At 45.1% G+C, this 12,290-nt stretch overlaps 2 protein-coding genes across 3 annotated transcripts in view; both read left to right on the top strand.

Moving 5' to 3' along the window:
- Window positions 1-12,290, top strand: part of SHPK (sedoheptulokinase) — a 938,822-nt gene that overhangs the window by 289,992 nt on the left and 636,540 nt on the right. The gene's annotated exons all lie outside the window — the stretch shown is intronic.
- Window positions 1-12,290, top strand: part of AATF (apoptosis antagonizing transcription factor) — an 80,939-nt gene that overhangs the window by 6,973 nt on the left and 61,676 nt on the right. For both annotated transcript variants that reach the window (XM_042442360.1, XM_042442359.1), the window contains exons 3-4: window positions 1,499-1,942; window positions 2,803-2,940. In XM_042442360.1, the coding sequence (XP_042298294.1) occupies window positions 1,499-1,942; window positions 2,803-2,940 (582 nt within the window). The remainder of the gene's footprint in view (window positions 1-1,498; window positions 1,943-2,802; window positions 2,941-12,290) is intronic.

Genomic DNA, 12,290 nt, shown 5'->3' with positions numbered 1-12,290 from the left:
GTGTGTATTTGCAGGTGTCCACTCGAAGAAATACAGTTACAGGTAAGCAACCTGTCCTTTTCCTCTCCACTCCTTTCCTCCTGTTGGCTTAGCCCACTTAGATTTCCATCACCCTAGGACAGTGATGGCAAACCTATGGCACGCGTGCCAGAGGTAGCACTCAGAGCACTCTCTGTGGGCACATGTCCCGTCGCTCAAGCATAGAGTTTGCCAGAGTTTGTTACTAGAAAGCCAGAGGGACATGGCACTTTGCAATAAATAAGTGGGTTTTGGGTTGCAGTTTAGGCACTCGGCCTCAAAAAGGTTCACCATCACTGCCCTAGGAAGTATTTCTTATTTGGTCTTATGTGCCCTTCTCCCATATCCCTTGAGTATTTCTACTATTTAGTATAACGTTTTTGGGGTGTGTTACACAACTGCCTGCCTTGTCCCAAAACACTGATGTGATATTTTCCTGTTGCAAGAGGTTCATTATCAGGTCTTCATCAGAGAGAAATTGGCAGCCTCCCCCCCCCCCCCCCTTACACTGATGGATCTCTTAGGAATTGTATCTTGATCATGTACAGTTCTGTCTCCCATTGCCTCTATAAAGACGTGCGCAAGGGAGCTTGATCACCTTATAATGCTCACCCATTATCTCATTATTGAATGGGGAAGGCTGTCAGCTAATCAATGAGTCTGATAATCATTCAGCCACTCCGGCGGCGGCAGAGTGCAAGTTTGAGGTTTCAATCTGAGAAAGATTTGCTAATTGTTCCCATTCTTGGATTTTTGAATTCGGAGACACAGCCGTATGGGTCTTGATCATCGGTATGCAAAGGGATATTGTAGCACCTTTGTGGAGGAAACTATAGTGTAAGCTTTCATAGACTTGGGCCCCATACAGACAGGCCAAAATAAAGCTGCTTCAAGTCACTTTGGAGGTATGCTGTTTAAGTGATGCATGCGTCCTAAGCGTCTGGAAGCCACGTTAAAGCCTAAGAACTGGAGCGCAGATTTGGTGCAGCTTCCGCACTCTTAGGATGCATGCATCATCGAAAGAGCATGCCTCCAAAGTGACCCAAAACATCTTTATTTTGGTCTGTCTGCATAGGGCCCTGGTCTACTTCCTTAGACACATCTGAAGAAGTAGGTCTAGGCTGCATCCGCACTGCAGCAAATAATCTGGTTTGACACCACTTTTGGCAGGCTGTAGATCATGCACATCCATGGACAGGTGTGCTTTTTGGATTTGTGTTTGAGACCCTGCCCTTTTTGTTGTTGGTTCCCCGAAAGAATTAGACCTGTGTTCTGGATCTTAATTTGAAAGCAAATTAAAAATGCTCCAGCGGCAACAAAACGGGCAGAAAAAGTGGGCTTTTTACAATCTGCTGTTGCACAAGTTTTCTTTTTTTTAAAGCCCATACTCTTTGCTACAAGTTGTCTTGGAAATTAAGGATAGTTGCATTTGCAAGATGTATTAGACTGGCATTAACTGTTGCTTCTTTATCGCTGATAGATGAAGAAATTTCAGGCGAGGAGGAAATGGCCGAAGATGACCACCTTGACAGTGAACCTCTTGAGGAGGACCTGGATGAAGATGGTGCAGAAGCGGAGGAGGAAGAAGCCGGGGAGATGATGGTTACTGGTCTTGAGGGTAGCCGGGAGGAAAAGAAAGAACCCCCAGAGAACCAGAAGAAACCATCTTTCAGCTTCCAGGCTATCGATGATTTTGAGAAGTTCGCAGAAGGAATGGATGAAATAGAGAGCGAAGAAGAGGAAGGAGACGGTAGCACCGAAGAAAGCAGTGAAGATGGAAGCAGCTTGGAGGAAAGTTTCAGTGAGAGCCAGGAGGAAACGGCGGATGTGGATGAGGACAAAGACGACGGAGCCTTGTTGACATTCTCTAAAGACAAAGTGATTGAAGAAGTAACGAAAGGAAAAGCTGTGAAGAATCAAATAGGTCAGTAGACGACGTGTGTTTCCTTCAGGGCTCTGATGAGGGCTTTTGGTCTCTTGCCACTTAGAGAATTGGTGGCATTTTATTCCTCAGGGGAGAGCAGAGATGACAGATTGTACCAGATGGACAAATCCACCCATTTCGGTAACTCAGATTATTCCCATCTTTAGCACTGATTTCATCAAAGATGACGTTTGACTCAAAATTGAATGAGCCAATATAATTAAGGCGGTGTAAGTAGTCTGTCCATACATTTGGTATCATATTGTAATTCCTTAACAGTCTTGCACTAGTGGTTTGAGCATTGGGCTAGGACTCTGGAGACCACAGTTTGAATCCCTGTATGGCCATGCAAACCCACTGGGTGATCTTAGACAAGTCACGTTCTCTCAGCCTCAGCGGATGGCAGTGGGAACTCCTCTTTGAAGAGACTTGCCAAGAAAACCCTACGATAGATTCGCCTTAGGGTTGCCGTAGGTTGGAAATGACTTGAAGGCACACAACGGCAACAAATGATCTTGGACCGTTAAGAATTGCATACACCAGAGATAGTTGGGAGTTGCATACTGCCTCCAGGGCACATTGCTCACACCTGGTGCAATATATGTTTATGTGTATGTTTCTTTGAGAGGGCCTGACCTTAACTATAATTCAAATAGACGGTCCACGCACTTGTATTTTAGCTAGACTGAGCACTGGGCTTGCAACATTGAGGAAGGTATATGTTAATCCATCCAAGGGGTCCAAAGAAAAGAGGGAATGACGGGTGTCTTTTTTCCCCTGGCACATTATTCTCTGAAAGACATCAGTATGGAAAATATGACTGAAATGTGTTAAAGCAATCCTTCTCTGTTTCCTTGCAGCCCTCTGGGATCAGCTGCTGGAAGGACGCATCAAACTGCAGAAAGTCCTCTTGACAGCCAACCAGCTTCCGCAGCCAGATACTTTCCCCGAATTTAAGAAGAGAGGAGGGCAGGAGTTTGCCGACGCGCTCAAGAACAGTAAGAACCCCTCTTCCTCTCTTTTTCAACCCTTACACACAAAGGGAAGTCATTTAAGGGAAGCGTTTATAATGTATTAATGATTCAGGTTAGACAGTTTGTCTAGGTATGCTTACTCTGTATAGTTTATCTGGGTAGGAAGGAGCTGAGCCTGGTGTTGAAACCTCAGTTGCAACCACTGACGAAAAACCCGCTCGGCCTCTCTGGGTTTTAATCTGTTCCCGTCTCTCTCTTTCAACGTAGTTTGGTCGCCAGATCTGCCTCCATGACTGTGTGGCCAAATTGTGGAAGTGTGACTAGTGTCTGTGTGAGGTTGCAACATCCTCTATGTGGCTCTTGATACATTTAAAGCACACATGGACAACTGTGGAAGGCTAGGAGGCTACATCGCTCCTTTTAGGACACCTTGAAGGGTCCAACACCAACTATCAAAACATAGTCAAATCTCTAGATGCAAAGGCAACAGAGCTCTTACTTCTCTTTTTCTCATTGCGTTCCACTCCTTTCCCTGAATTTGGTGATCCATGAAAGCTCTTCTGACAGGTCACATTACTATATGGCTTTGGTCCAGGCTATCTGCAGGACCTTATCTTATCTTAGAGGTCTAAGACCTTCTGGAGAGGTCCTTTTCTCTTCCCTGCCTCTTATAGTGGGATCAAGGGAGAAGGTCTTCTTGGTGGCTGCTCCCAGGATTTGGAAAGCCTTCCCTAGAGATGCCAAGATGGTCTCATCCTTGTCTCCTTCCATAAGCCAAGTCAAAACCTTTTTATGCCATCAGGCTTTCAAAAACCGACTGGAACGGTGGTAGTGTTTTTAAGGTCTGTACATGGTCTTTTAATGCATTTTCATGCTTTTAGTGTTTAATAGCTTTAACTTTGGAGTTAACTGTGGCTTTAAACCGAGCGTCTTCCCTTCCCCCTCTGAATTTCCTCTCTCTTTTTGGTTTAAAAGGCAAAGTCCCGCCAATAGTGCGCCTGACCTTTCGGCGGAACGTGTGCCATTAAAGCATTTAATGAGATGCATTACAAACCGTAGTGAGCGGCGTGTTTCATTATGGGTCCCGAAACGGGCGATATCATTAAAAGACCTTTAAACAGAAACAATGCTTGACATTTTGATATTTCCCATAAGCAAAAACACAGTTCTGAACATTTGACTTTCACAATATATAAATCCTGAAAAGAGGGGCGATTTTATATATGGTAAAATAATTAATTTTTTAAACGTAAAAAAGCGGAAAGGAGGGGGGGAAAGTCAAATGTTTTGCTATAGCTCCTGTCAATGGCTTCTTTTAGCGCAATGGCATTAGACAGTCTAATTAAAAAGTCAGTTAAAAGAAACTTTTATTGGCTTCGCTGCGTTGTTTTGCCTTCCGAAAGTGTGTTTGGAATTTCAGGCACCGGCGGTTGTTCTAGACCTATAATGATCGTCCGTACGTTAATCCGAAATGTGTTTATCTTCGTTTTAATTTTTGTTATTAACTTGCCCTATCGCTAATAGCTCTTAATGTGATGTGCAGCAAAGACGCAATTGAGATTCCGATTGATGCCGTATGGAGTAACGCAAACGTATCAGGATAGTACACTCTGTTAGAAGGAGCAAATGTTTTAATTTTAGCAGAGGCTAAAACAACAAGTGGAGGTTCAGATGTTGGACTACAACTCTAGAAACCAAAGGTTCGAATGTTGGACTACGACTCTGGAAACAAAGGTTCGAATGTTGGACTACGACTCTGGAAACCAGGGTTCGAATCCCTGCTCGGTCCTGGTAACCCACCTTGGGCAAGTCGCATCCTCTCAGCCTCAAAGGAAGGCCATGGCAAACCCCCTCTGAACAAATCTTGCCAAGAAAACCCCCTTAGGATCGCCGTAAATCAGAAATGACTTGAAGGTGCACGACAAACCCATTTTTTAAACAATAAGCTACAGGTTGTATCTCCCGTATCCAGACTGCCGAAATCTGAAATACTCCAAAATGGTCCGCATGGGTTGCTAAGGTAGTGATACCTTTGTTTTCTGAAGGTCCGGTGTAGGCAAACTTTGTTTCATGCACAAAGTTATTAGAAATATTATGCATAAGAAATACAGAAATGGCTCTGCATACAGCGATATACAGAACATAAATGGATCTCATGTTTAGACTTAGGTCCTGTCTCCATGATAGCTCATTATGTAAACTTGTCCCTTCATATTGGCTAGGGTTAGGGGAACAAGGCTCCCGTGAATATGGAAAATCCGCAAATAACAAAAATACCATGTTTTTGCCTGAGAGGACACCTCTCTAGGCATCTCTCGGTCCTCCAGGGCAACTTTGTGGTCAACATCCGACAGACACTGACCATAGGACTGCGTTGGAGGAGCTACAAAGGCCTAGTAGAGTATCCTCTCTAGGAATCTCTAGGTCCTCCAGGGCAACTCTGTGGTCAACGTCCGACAGACACTGACCATTGAACTGCACCAGAGGAGCTACAAAGGCCTAGTAGAGTATCCTCTCTAGGAATCTCTAGGTCTTTCAGTGCAACTTTTAGTTAAAGTTGACCATAGAGTTGCACTGGAGGACCAAGATATTCCTGGAGAGTACATATGAATCAAATCCGCGAATAATCAAATCCACAAATATCAAAGCTGCAGATATGGAGGGAGGAGTGTACTGTATATGAGAATATTCCAAAATAACTTCTGGTCCTAAGATTTTAGAATAAGGGAGACAAAACCTGTACCAAAACCAGTTCTTTGAAACAATATAAACCATTTGAAAACATGACAAGAAGAAATTGCCATGCGCAACCCCCCCACACACAAACATTAGAGGTAGCAAAGCACTCCAAAGGAGTAACAAAACCCCCTTCACAATCCTGATGGCCTACTCTCCACTTCCATTTAGTCCATTTGTGGGAAACACAGCTAATACACACCTCTCTCCTCTGCCCCAGCAGCGTTGTATTTCTTTTCTGCTGGATAGCTTTTGTTTTCCAGTTGCAATTGAGCACTGAACTACAAACCCTGATGCTTCGGTATGGGTTGCACCAGGATGGAGTACCTTCCTTCGCATAAGTTGTACCAGGTGTGTATGCGTGTGCAGTACAGAATTGCAAATGGGCACAAAAGCCTCTGGAGAAGCATGTCAGCCCCGTCTCCAGCGACTCCACCAGCTTGCTCTCCCCCCCTTCCTTCGGTTGTCCCTTTCGTATCTCGCCTTACATACATACCGCAGCATGCGCCGGGTGTGTTCGGCTGCCTGTGGATCTCGGATCCTGGCGGATGATTTACTGCAAAATTGCTTATAAATTGAAGTAGAAAATGTTTTGCCGACGTGGCAGCTTTCAAGCTTCGCACCCATTTGTCACCCAGCATTTCCCTTTGTGTATAGAACAGGAATTAATTAGGCTGCACTGCAGGGAAAAAAAGTTTATGGCTATAATTTTATATATAGGGTGCTTTTCTTTTCCTTTTTAAAGGGGCAGCGCCATTCGTTTGGTCCCTGGAGACCTGGTTACCTGGGCTTTCTGACCATTCTCCATCCTTAAACACAAAATGTAGGCATAATGCGCCTCTGGTACAGCAAGGCAAACATCCAGCGGCCAGTCGTGACTTTGCAACTGGGTATAACAATTGAGTAGCAGGGAAATTCAAAGATCTAGATCTGTGTTAGATCTGCAAAGGGATCTTGTAGGCCCTTTGAGACTAACGGAGAGATTGACGCTCGTAGCATAAGCATTTGCAGACTCAGTTGAGTTGCATCCGATGAAGCGGATTCACTCCATGAAAGCTTTTGCCGGCATTGATGACACAGTATGGCATAAATCACATTGGAGGACGGGCACTGATATTGTGGGCGATGCCATTCGGCCTTGTGATGGATAAATGCGCGGGCAGAGCTGGCATCTTGTGCATCTGTGTTTGTGTGCCTGGAGAGTTGGGGCTTCTCTGTCTTGAAACCTCCCCTCCTATGTGGACTCTGCTGTTTCTGTCATAGCACCTGCCTTGCGATGTTGCTTTTACAGCTTTCAGAGCATGATTTCAGAGCCATAGGTGCAACCGCCTAAACTGACTCGCCTCGCAACAACTCTAAGATTTGCATTCTCTCTTGCTACTGCGCCATCCTCTCATCTCTAGCAAAAGCGAGGGTCCTTACGTTTAGGATCTTGCATGTTCAATTAATGTACAACACCCCCCCCCTCCCCAATATTTCCATAACCAATGCGAGGCAGAAGTAGCAATCTGAGCTCGATTTGCACATTAAAGAGACCCATTAATTAAAAAAACCCACTCCCTGGGATGTTCCCCCCAGGATCCCTCTATTCTTTATGTAGAAAGGGAGCGCTGGGGTGTGTGGTTCTCTGTTGGGCGCTCATGTCAATTGCACGCCTCGCATTGATCTTTTCTGTGTTCTTTTTCTCTCTTACAAATAGGATCTTGCTGAATTTCCATAGGACTGTGTTGGTTCTCCTCGCCCCGTCTCGCCCCAGCCTTGGAAAGCTTCCGGGATTTTCAGGGGAAGGAAAACAGGGACAGTGGGAAATTTAGTTAGAGCAACCCAGCCATTGTACAAGACACCCTTACAGTGCTGAAGGATATGTTACACCAGAGTTATACTACATCCCCCAGTATAGTCGTGTTGGTCGTATAGCGAAGTACAACAGCATCCGAAAACCACAAAACAGCGATTGTTTTATCGGCCAACCAAAATGCACAAAATACACCTTGGGCGCTTTCGAAGCGCCACTGGCTTTCTTGGTGAAGAAACCAGCGGAGCTTCGAAAGCTTGCAAAGTGTGCGCTGGAGCATTTTGGTTGGCCGGTAAAGCTGTCGCTGTTTTGTGGGTTTCAGAGTTACGCTTGGGTTTGCGTCTGAGCAACTTAAAGAGTCTTTGAGTTGGAATAAGATGGAACCCTGTGTCCATCTTGATGCCGATTTGAAGAGTTGGAAGGGACCACTATGACCATTGAGTAAGGCCTTTGTCCGACCCGTTTGTGCCAGCGTAAGTCACTGGCACTTCAAGAATTGTTGTTATTGGTTTCAATGTGAAACTCCATTCTCCTTCTTTACTCCCAAACATGTTTCTTCTGGCCTTCACATCTCTGGCTCTAGGTGCCTTGTGCCAGAACAACAATTTGTTTAATGTCTGCAGGGTGCGGATTACCTTTTTCCTTGGTAAGAATTTCTTCTTCTTGATGATTTATTTAAAGCAGTGGTCCCCAAACTGTGCCTTTTAAGGGATTTTGGACTTCAGCTCCCAGAATCCCAGGCTATTAGCCAACATGGCTGAGGCTTCTGGGAGCTGAAGTCCAAAATCTCTTAAAGGGCACAGTTTGGGGACCACTGCTTTAAAGCATTTGTATGTCAGGCCCCATACAGACAGGCCAAAATAAAGGTGCTTGGAGTCACTTTGGAGGTATGCTGTTTGAATGATGCATGCGTACTAAGAGTCTAGAAGCTGCTCCAAAGCTGTGCTCCAGTCCTTAGGACTGGATTGTGGTTTTGGTACAGCTTCTGGACTCTTAGGATGCATGCATCATTTAAACAGCATACCTCCAAAGTGACTCCAAGCAGCTTTATTTTGGCCTGTCTGTATGGGACCATAGTTTCCATGCTTAAGAAATGCCAGAGTGCATTAAATTCAATTGCCATACAAGCCTTTCCCAGGTGATAAAAATGTAATAAGAGGTTGGGAAGAAGAAGAAACATAGGGTTTTATTTATACTGGTATACTTCAGTTAACAAAGTATGCATTAAGGCATTGCTGTTTCAGCAGAAATACTGGGGCAGAAATGACATGGAAATAATAGGAATAGGTCCTATACCACCAAAAAACGGGTAGTTCAACATGTTTCAGCAAACTTTTGTCCAGAACTAACACTATGCGCATGTAGAATGAAACAATCAGGTAAGTCTTTCATAAGTAAAAATGAGCTTCTTTAACAGAGGCTTTGTTAAAAGAGGTATGCCTGGATTTATGTATATGCTTGTTTGGCACTTGATACAACCAGACCTATAAGAGGGATGCATTAAAACGGGCATCTAATTCAATTTTAAATGAAAGCACTTTAAAAAAAAGGATTCAATACTTATCAATGCAATGAATATGGTGTCGCAGCACAATACAAAGATGGAGCCATTGTTAGGAGCTGGGGATTATCTGCTGCATAAACAAGTACTGTATGTTTTCAGCGGCCTTTGATGTTGAAGCCTCTCCCTGTCTCCATTGAGAAGGATTTGTTTGAGATGGTTTTCCACCAAGCATACAAAGCACAGGTCAGTTCAGGTGCGGCTACACAGGAGTAAGTCGCATTGCTTTTAGATGTGGAGTGCACACCTCAGATCTAGGCACGTCTTCTCAGGAATGCGCCTTAGTACATGCTACGAAATAAAGTTTATTTCCATTTTCATAGGTTTGTGAACTGTGAAACGCAAAGATGTTGACCATTGAATCACGGTGGAGGACCTGAAAATGCCTAGTTCTCTTTAGGAATATCTAGGTTCTCCAGCACAACTCTATGGTCAACCCGTGGAAGAGTTGCGCTGCATGACTTAGAGCAGTGGTTCTCAACCTTTGGGCCTCCAGCTGTTTTGGACTTCAGTTCCCAGAAGACCCAGTCAGTATGATCATTGTTCAGGAATTCTGGGAGATGAAGTCTCAAAAAATCTAGAGGACCAAAGGTTGAGAATCACTGACTTAGAGATTCTTAGAGAACACATGAAACCTGCAAATGTGGAGGGCCAACTGTAGCTCTAACCAGTGCAAGGCAGGAGCAGAAAGCAGGCAGGGGATTAAAACAGCAAGACATATCCATGTGCCTCCCTTCCTTCCTTTTTAATTCTCCCCCCCCCCCCCCACTTCGGCTTGATTTCTCAGTAGGACCTTATAAAAAGAAAATACACTTGTCCCTCCATATTGGATAGAGTTAGGGGCACAAGACCCCAATAATATGGAAAAACCGCAGATAACAAAAGCACCATGTTTTGACCTGAGAGGACACCTCTCCAGGAATCTCTAAGTCCTCTGGTGCAACTCTGTGGTCAATGCCTAACAGACACTGACCATAGAACTGCGCTGGGGAAGCTGCAAAGACCTAGTAGTGTCCTTTCTAGGAATCTCTAGGTCCTCCAGGGCAACTCTGTGGTCAACGTCCGACAGACACTGACCATTGAACTGCCCTGGAGGAGCTACAAAGACCTAGTAGAGTGTTCTCTCTAGGAATCTCTAGCTCCTCCAGGGCAACTCTGTGGTCAACGTTCGACAAAGACACTGACCATAGAACTGCGCTGGAGGAGCTACAAAGGCTTAGTAGAGTATTCTCTCTAGGAATCTCTAGGACCTCCAGAGCAGCTCTATGGTCAACACCCGACAGACACTGACCATAGAACTGCACTGGAGGATCTACAAAGGCCTAGTAGAGTATTCTCTCTAGGGATCTCTAGGTCCTCTGGTACAACTCTGTGGCCAACGTCTGACAGACACTGACCATAGAACTGCAATGGAGGAGCTACAAAGGCCTTGTAGAGTATTCTCTCTGGAGATCTCTAGGTCCTCCAGTGCAAATCTGTGGTCAATGTCAAACAGACGCTGACCATAGAACTGCATTGGAGGAGCTACAAAGGCCTAGTAGAGTATTCTCTCTGGAGATCTCTAGGTCCTCCAGTGCAAATCTGTGGTCAACGCTCGACAGACACTGACCATTGAACTGCGCTGTTGGAGCTACAAAGGCCTAGTAGAGTCTTCTCTCTACGGATCTCCAGGTCCTCCAGGGCAACTCTGTGGTCAATGTCCGACAGACACTGACCATAGAACTGAACTGGAGGAGCTACAAAGGCCTAGTAGAGCATTTTCTCTAGGAATCTCTTTCAGTGCAACTTTTAGTTAAAGTTGAGCACGGAGTTGCACTGGAGGACCTAGATATTCCTAGAGAGAACATGTTAATCAAATCCGCAAATATCAAAGCTGCAAATATGGTGGGATGAGCATACTGTAGTTTTTGATGGACTCATGGCCTCACCTAGACTATCCATGGGATATCGCCGAGAGCATCTGAAAGCTGTGTTTCAGCTTCATGTTCCTCAGTCTTCCTGGGCTCTAAAGGCAGTGGAGGTGTTAGTATTTGGGATCACTAAGGATGACGGACAGTGTTTTGGACGCTTCCCTTCAAACAGGGGTAAAGCGGGAGGACGATGGGTTCTAGAACAACCCACGGAAAAGCCACCGCCCAACTCCGGGGACGGCGGCGACGCGCCGGAGCCGTGGCGTAATTCTTTGTTGCCGAAGTTGGAGGCCTTAAAATGTTAAAGCTTATTGTTATTCCGAGTTGATAATCTCTCCCTTGCTTTAATAATTTTTCCTCATGCCTGGATGGCCCGCGAGTTGCACGATAATCACTCACACAGCTTTGTAATCAATGCCCAAAGTAATAGGATTCCGCTGGCCAACGGCAATTAATAAATTTGTGTCTTTTTCTCTCTCTCTCTCTCTTTTTTTAAAACACTAGCAAGTCGGGCCTGAAATACGACTGACTGCCTTTGGCTCATTTGCATATTTATTGCGCTGGAAAAATTCGCGCGGAATGATTGATGTGGAGCCTGCCTCTTGAATTCCAAGCAGCGCATTATTATGAAATGAAAAATGCCGGCCGTACAGTTGATTAAAGTTGAAGACAGTGGGATCGGTGTTTTTTAAGATTGCGGGAGAATTAAAGGCATATTTTAATAGATGTTGACAAGGAGCGAACTAACAAAAGCAAAGCAAAGGATTTGCTTGAAAAGATTTAATCAAATGCGTTTCTTTGGGGGGGATTAATTGCCGGGGATGGCTGGGACCCGAAAGGGGGGAGCGGGTTGCAAGAGGAAAGGCTGGCGGTGGTTTTGTTCTGGGGCGGTGTGCGAATGGGGAGCATTGTTTTCGGACCCAAGTATCGAGCATTTGCGTTTGACCTACCGTTTAACTCTGTCTTTGAGAAGGAACGGAAATAGTCCCTCTTAATCCAAAATGTCCCAGTTGGAGAAGGCGAAGGGACCGATTCTGGGGCTGGCCTTAATACCATCTTTGTCTCCTTCCTCCGAGAATGGAGATTCCTTCTTCCTTGGAAGAAGAAGGCGATCTTTAGGTTTGGAGATTCCTTCTTCCTCGGAAGAAGAAGGCGACCTTTAGGTTTGGAGATTCCTTCTTCCTCGGAAGAAGAAGGCGACCTTTAGGTTTGGAGATTCCTTCTTCCTCGGAAGAAGAAGGCGACCTTTAGGTTTGGAGAGTCCTTCTTCCTCGGAAGAAGAAGGCGACCTTTAGGTTTGGAGATTCCTTCTTCCTCGGAAGAAGAAGGCGACCTTTAGGTTTGGAGATTCCTTCTTCCTCGGAAGAAGAAG

This window comes from Sceloporus undulatus, chromosome 11 (assembly GCF_019175285.1).
Source record: "Sceloporus undulatus isolate JIND9_A2432 ecotype Alabama chromosome 11, SceUnd_v1.1, whole genome shotgun sequence".
Taxonomy (NCBI): Eukaryota; Metazoa; Chordata; class Lepidosauria; order Squamata; family Phrynosomatidae; genus Sceloporus; species Sceloporus undulatus.
This window is presented reverse-complemented; position numbering and strand designations above follow the sequence as displayed.